The 7758-nt window shown below is 39.1% G+C and overlaps 1 protein-coding gene across 1 annotated transcript in view; it reads right to left on the reverse strand.

Annotated features, from left to right (window-relative positions):
* Window positions 1–6937, reverse strand: part of KATNAL2 (katanin catalytic subunit A1 like 2) — a 62354-nt gene extending 55417 nt beyond the window's left edge. Inside the window, exon 1 of the mRNA XM_006919926.3 lies at window positions 6866–6937. Coding sequence (XP_006919988.2) covers window positions 6866–6916 — 51 coding nt within the window. The 5' untranslated portion in view covers window positions 6917–6937. The remainder of the gene's footprint in view (window positions 1–6865) is intronic.
* Between the last annotated feature and the right edge of the window lie 821 nt (window positions 6938–7758).

Genomic DNA, 7758 nt, shown 5'->3' on the forward strand with positions numbered 1-7758 from the left:
TATGCACAGCTTAGTATTCAGGCCAAAATTCAGAATTATGGAGCAATTTGTTTGCATAGCTCCCTCCTCTCTGATCTTCTCTCCCAGCTCTAACCACCTGAGTCTTGCCAAACTCTGTCTCATCTGCTGTGCTGTGCTTAGATACTCCCGCGTACACTGGAACCCAGTAACTGCTTCCAGGCAGAAGGCCTTCTCTCATGATCACATTGTCCGGTGTCTGAGAACAGATTATTCATTTATTTAGTCCAGTTTTCTAGTTGCATATAGTAGGAAGGCTAGTCTGGTACCAGCTACTCCATCACATTTGAAAGCGGAAGGCATTATTAATTTCTTTAAAGGTTTATCTGGGTGTGAGATATATACTTTTTTGTATTTAAAAATAAAACCCAATAAATGTTATTTTTAATGGAAGAAAGGATGTTTATAGCCCAAAATATCAAATGTACAAATTTATATCTGTATATTCTCATATTCTCAGTTAATGCGTTAAAAAAAAAAATACAAGTCTCCAAGAGTAGTGATGTGACATTAGCAAAGTGTTCCAGGTTATCTGATCAACCTGCCTTTCTTGGCCCAGGTACAGGAAGAATGGTGGTTCAACAAGGCTGCAGCCATGGTCAGTAGCAAAGTGGTTAATCTTCCTTATGTAAGAGCAGAGCACTGAAAACATAAGAGTTACTTAAAATTCAGTTTAGCTTCATGATGATTTAGAGTTTGTTTAATTAGTATTTAGAACTGCACATTGTTTATAGCTATTGGTATTTCAATAGATGCTTAAATGTTTGAACATTTAAAGTTTAATAAGCCTTAGTTCTTTGAAGAAAAACATTGATGTAATTAAATTTTCAATTACTCTGTTTTTTTAGGAGCCTATGCAATTAATAAAAACTAAGGCATTTAACAACACTCATTTAAAAACCTAGTCAAACACCTCATTAATTAGTTAATGCTTATAATAGATATTTTTAATATAAAAGTCTCACATAGGCCAAGTCGTAACTTTTGAAAAGTATATATAATCACACATAAGAATAAATAAAAGTAACTTTGTTTCAGGATTATTTTGTATGAATGTGTGGATCAATTATGGCTTTCCCAAAACCATTTGTATGCATCGATCCCAATTACTATTTGTTTGTTTTAATTGTGTGGTCAAATTAAAAACATTGAAGCAATTGCTCCTCAGAGCTTCCTCGCCCTTAGCATATTCTAGAAGATCTAACATGCTAATTGGGGAAAAAGAAAGTGGCAGGGGCAGACCAAATATAGCCTTATTTTAATTAAACACTAAATTTAAAGTGGAATAGGAGAAAATTCTCCATTTCCAGATCTTTGCTACCCAGAGGTCAGCAGTAGCATCAGTATTACATGGGCGCTTATGATACATACCCCAGAACTACTACCTCAGAACTACTGGATCTGAATTTGAGGTTTCAAAACATCCTAGTGTTTGGTGTGCACATTAAAGACTGAGAAGCACTGCTATAGCATGATCAGTTTACTGGTCAGAAAAGAAACTTGCTAGAGTCTTTGCCCTCAAGGAGCATAGAGTCTACTAGGATGGCAGGCAGGGAAGCAACCAGTGAGGAAAAATTCTATTATAACTTCCTAGGATGAGGGTGGTGATCTCTATTCATGGCATCAAGGAGGAACACTTTATCAAGTCTGGGACACAGGCTGACCACGAAAGCGCAAATTCAGATCCTAAAGAACAAGAATTTAAGAAGATGAGAGAGAAGCTCATCAAGGAGGCCAAGAAGGAAAGTAGAACACTAGGAGACTGTAGTATCATGAAAAATCAAGAGAAAAGACATTTCCTAAAGGTAATTAACAGTGTCAAGGCTCCCATTTATGGATATCTCAAAACAAGAGTACCATGTTCTGTACGTAGTGGACACTGTGTTTATTGCACGAGTTGATGAATAAACGCATATTTACCTCAGTGTTAAGTAAAAACCAGGATATGAATTAAAATGTGTCTAAACTCCCACTTTTATGCTCAGCCACTAGCCTGTATCTTATCCAAAGAAGTAACCACATTTAAAACTAAATTTGAATATACAAACAGATGTATGATAAATGCCTAACTTGAAATCCACAAAAAAATAAACTTATCTTTTAGCTATGAATCACAAATTAGTTTTTTATAGTCACTTCTCTGAAGCCACCCTCTGCCAAACAACTAGTGTGATTTTTGTACCCAGTAGGCACTCAATAATTACCCATAAAAATAAAAAGTGTTCTAGAGACCATTTATCTCTGTTCCTTCCCAAAACCACATGAAAATGATGGTAAAGGAATAAAAATCCTATGATTCATCAAGAACAAAGACTCTGGTAGAGGAGGTGATAAAAGGTATGACAATAAAATTGACAGTTAGAAAGCAAATGAATAAATGCCCACTGACTTAGGAAAGTGAAGAAAGCCAAAAGCAAAGACAGCCAAAATCAAGGAAAACCAACACCGATAGAGAAAGTAGTCAATGAGAAGCAGATATGTGTGACAGGGCCCTAGAACATTATAGGCACTAAGGGCACCAAGTATTTCTAGAGTCACCAGGAACCTCTAAGGGCTGAAGTAAAGAGTGAGGAACAGGCTGAACATGGTATAGCAGATTCCCTACCCCATCCCGATCGGGTGACAGTTCCTTCCCTTCCTTGGCAGAACACTGGACGTGACTCTCAGAGAAATTCACTAGAGAAGCTTTGGACTTTAGGACACCAGGGTGTGTGGAGGAAACAGTAATTAAGTACTCAATTAAGAAAAGAGTAATTAATTATACTCTACATACTGAATAGTAAGGACCAGCCCCCCACCCCACACACAGTTGTCTTTCCCTGTTCGACCTCAACATCAGTAGCAACCATCCTTATTTTGCCCTCGTTCCCTGTAGTGGGGTTTAGAGGCTTTCTCCTTGGAGAAACTGAAGACCTCACAGAGAAGACCTACAGATGCTGACATTTGAGGATGCCCCAATGAAAAGGCCTATGGCTACCTGATCATCCTATAGAGAACCCATCTTTATCAGACATGATTCTTCTAAAACATACAGTTCTAATTAGCTTTAAGGTGTCTCACTTCAGTCAAAGTTCACCAGACTTTAGAGGAAAGTCTCCCACATGAAAAACAGAGCTCCAGGGTGAAAAGCAAAAAGGAACTTGAGGGTAAACAGACACAATCCAAGGAGCAAAGAAAACCAAGAAAGAAAGAGAAAAGAAAGGAAGAAAGGAGGGATGGAAAGGAGGGAGAAAAGAAAAAAGAAAAACAAACAAAAATAAAACCTCCTTAGGGAGATGGAAGAAGCTATGCCATCTTGCAATAACCAGATGCTGTGACAATCTCTTGATAAGAAAAACAAGAAGATTAAGCAAAGTAAACCAAAACAACATAATTAGAAGCTCCATTTGGAAGGAATGAAGGAAAGAAGAGAGGAAAAAAAGAAAAGGGAAGGGAGGGAAGAAGGGGAAGAGAAAGGAAGGCAAGGGAAGGGAAGGGAAGGAAAGGAGAAAAGAGAAAAGAGAGAATATGCAAGAATATGCAAGAAATATTTTATAGAATCGAGGGCATAAATTTCCTGATCTAAATGGCCCATACACTGCATGCCAGCACTGTGAATGAAAAAGAATTCTCGGCAAGCAATATTTTCATGAAAATCCAGAACCCAAGGATGTTAGAAGATTCCTAAAGCTTTCAGGGAAAAAGAGAAAGAATAGCATCAGGCTTGTCACTGTCACATTGGAAGTTAAAAAATAATGGAGCAATCCCTTCACAATTGAGATTAAATCAATTCCAACCTAGAATATTAATCTCAGCCAAGCCATCGACAAAGTGGGAAAATAGAGAGTTTCATACATACCTTGTTTCAAACACTTTACCTTCCATGTACCTTTTCTCAAGTAACTATTGGTTGATGTGTTTCACTAAAATGGGGATATAGGGCAGGAAGGAGGCGGACACGAGATCCAGGAAACAGGATTTCTGACGCATGGAAGAGAGAAAGGGGTTTCCTAGGAAGAAATCTGCATAGCAAGCCCAGAGAGCAACCAGTTCACAGCAGAAGGATTCAGGAGGTACTGAGAGGATGTTTCTAAGGGGGAAAAAATGGACCTGAGAAATTCCTGGTGAGCTTCACCATGTGGAGAGGAATTTTATAGTTCTGTCAGAAAGTGTAAGAAGGCAGCAGTATCAAATATATAGAAAACTAAGCCAAAGAATAAGGCATTGGTTAAGATATGATCGAGTCCTGCACCAAAAGTTAATATAATTGTAGTGCACCATATGGCTCTCTGAATAATATTTACATTGTCAGATTAACATAAATACTGAATATTTATTTAGACAAAAATTGTAATAGAATTATCTCAGGAGAATGGGGGAAGGGAAGTATTGGCTACAGGTAGAAGAAGGGGAAGGAGTGAGGTAGGTAGAAGAAATCCAAATGCTCATTCTCCATAAAAGTGAGTAAATTACATTTAAGAATGAAAAATCAAAATTCAGAAGTATAAACTTGTTATTTTGAAGAAGCTGCTAAAAGAAGGGAAAGTGGTTGCTCTGGGGAGGGTGAGGTGAAGCAGGAGACTTTCTTTTTAATTTTGTAGAACTATTAAAATTTTTAACTATGTGCTGATATTACTTTGGTAAAAATAAAAATCAAATTGAAATATGTGAGTGTGTGTGTGTGTGTGTGTGTGTGTGTGTGTGTGTGTGTGTGTATGCATGTAATTAGAAACAAAAATGAAAATCAACCAAATAAAAAGGCAGTATCCTGGAAATCCTAATACGGTAGACTCTGTAGATGATCAAAATTCCTATGGACAGAAAATCCTCTTTACATCCAGTTCACTGGATCGCCACACCCACCTCCACCTTATTTCCTTCTCCATACCCCCTAATCAGCACAATTCTTTGCACTTAGATCCCAAAAGATGAAGCTATACCTAAATACTGCACTCAGCACCATCTGGGGAATAAAACAAGAAATAAAACTGGGTCTCTGCCTTATAGTTACATGAATTCTGTTAGAGAGGCTATGTTACAGGCAGGAAACAGATAATAATATAAATTATTCACAATTTAACACTAATTTGTATGGTACAGAGTATATGGAGTTCAGAGATGATGTGCCTGGAGCAGTGGGAGGCAAAGTGGAAGGTGGTGAGAAAGAGACTGGATGCGTAAGCAGTGCTCTGCGGGTCATGTCACGGCTTGCTGGTTTTATCCCAAGTGTAATGGAAAGCCACTAAAAAGATCCAGCCAAGGAGTGACACAATTTTAAGATCATTCTGATTATTGAATGAAGAATGGACTGGAGGGAGGCAAAAACCAACAGGGGGAATAGTTAAGAGACTATTAAAGTGGTTTCAGGTAAGAGATTATGGTGGCTTGGACCAGGATTGTGACTGTGGAGATATGGATGACTAAAGATCCATTATAGAAGTAGAATCAATAAGATTTGCTGATGTCTTCCTTATGTTGAAGACAGAGAGGAAGGACTAGGAGGAGGCAGCAGCTAAGGATGACTCTGAGAATTCTGATTTGAGCAATTGGGTGGATGGTGGAGGAAGATTGGGGAAGAAAGACAAGTTTTAGAGAGGAAGGTTAAAAGTTAGGTATTGAACAAGATACAGATACTTGAGATAGTATTTTGTGATTTAGTGATTTGTCAAGTAATCAGTTGATTCATTGTCCTCTCTATATTCCATCTTCTAGGACACCACATGGGTTTGGGGCTCAGCAACGAAGTCCAGTTTAGAGTCAATTTGGGGGGTTGGAAGCCATGAAAATGTATGAGACCATTTAAGGCAGTGGATTTCAAACCTGGATTGTATGTTAACAGTGCAATTTTCAAGACCTCACCCCAGAGTGTTTCTGATTTAGTAAGTCTTCTTGAGGTCCAGGAATCTGCTTTATTAAAAGCCATCCCAAGTAGTTCAAGTGAGGTGGGGGTGAGGGGGAATGTGAGGCCAAACAGAGATTATATTTTTTTGTATTATTAGCTTTCTTTTTTAAGGTGGGAGACACTAGAGCAATGGTTCATAACCTTGGCTACACATTGTAATCACCTGTTGAGCTTTCGGAAAATATTGATGCCCAGGATCCATCCAAAACGAGTAAATCAGAATCTCCGGAAGTGGGGCCCAGATAATACTATTTTTATTTTTCACTTTAATTTTACTCCCCCTCCTCAAAAAAAAAAAAACAAAAACAAAAACAAAAGCACAACATTGTTTTTATTTCCCCAGTGCCTGGCATAGAGTACGTCTTCAATTCACGTTGAAAAGTATTCCTGGCTAGTTAGCAGATGATAGACAACAGGAAACCACTGTACGGTATTTTAAAGTTCATATAACCTTCATGTGAAAAAGGTTACAGTCCAATTACCTTACTTTCAAATAAGAGAACTGAAACCCGAAAGAATTAAATTCCTAAGTTCTCTCAGCCTTGTGTAGTGGCAAATCATAACCAGAACCTAGCATCATAACTCCCAGGTCACACTGTCCTGCCTTTCGACAATTTTCATTTGACCACTCTCCAAAACCATTCATCTATCAAGATGCAGCCTGTCTAATAATAACCCCCTGTGACACCCTATTTCCTCAGTCACAAACCGACTTTGCCCACCCTATTATCAAATCCGTTCACTCCCAAACCCGCCTCTGTCTGTTCGGGATCCATCCTATCACTATCACAACCTCAAGACCGGCCCCCGGATTTAACCAGTGGGGCCAACAGGACCTCAATGCGCTTGCGCCACTCGGGCGATGGATTTTTGTCGCCATAACAACCGGAGACACACAAATCGGCCTGCAGCAACATGGGAAGACGAGTTCCTGGTACAGTTCTTTTTTGTACATGCTTTCCTTACCGCTTCCCGCGCCTGATGCGTGACTTTGAGGGTCTGGTAAGAAAGCTCCATCAGACTCCGCGTTAGGGCCGGAGAGAAAGGAGAAAAGTAGTTACTGACCGACCAGTAAGTACACCCAAAGAATGCAGCTCGGGGAAACCTGATGCTTAACCAGCCCGCCCCTTTCAGGATTGGCCAGAGCCTAGACAGGTCAACCAATCACTAGGCAGAGATGGATTCTTTACCATGCCAATCAATGTTAAAATTAGCATGTTTAATCCAGAGAGTTTTCATGGCACTGACCAATCAAGAGACCGAGAAGCAATGATTGTCAGGGCTTGGGGCGGGGTTTGCAATTGTTATGGTTCTCTTAATTCTGTCTCTAAAATGCAAGTTAACCATATAATTTGTCCTTTCGGTTCAGGCCTTTGTAAACCAATGCTTATGTTCCCAAGACTATACTTTGACATCCCTCTTCCTCCCCAGTAAGGTAAAAGTTTGTAAATGCCTTCTTGCTTTACTTTGAAATTGTCTGTACGTGGTCCTTTTAGACTGGAAGAATCTGCTGTGGAGTTTTTGTTTTGTTTTGTTTTTGTTTCTGGCTGTCAGAGGCTTTTTGGGATGCAGACTGTGCATCAAACTTTTCCTTCTCCAACGCCTTCCACATCAGACCTGCTCTCATTAGAAGTGGACAAACATGGACTTTCCATTTCCTCTGCTCCCTTTTCTTCGTGTATTAACTATTCTGTCTTTAATGGTTTTCCCTCTGTCTCTCTTGCTGCGAATCCTGTTCTAAACCCTCCCTCTCTTTGTTAATTTTGGTCTTCTTCACCCATTCTCTCCCCACAGGTTAACAAAAATATTCAAGTCTCCTCATTCTAACAAAAAGTTCTCATAATTGTTCAATTAAATCA

The sequence above is a fragment of the Pteropus alecto genome, unplaced genomic scaffold (assembly GCF_000325575.1).
Source record: "Pteropus alecto unplaced genomic scaffold, ASM32557v1 scaffold146, whole genome shotgun sequence".
NCBI classification, from domain to species: domain Eukaryota; kingdom Metazoa; phylum Chordata; class Mammalia; order Chiroptera; family Pteropodidae; genus Pteropus; species Pteropus alecto.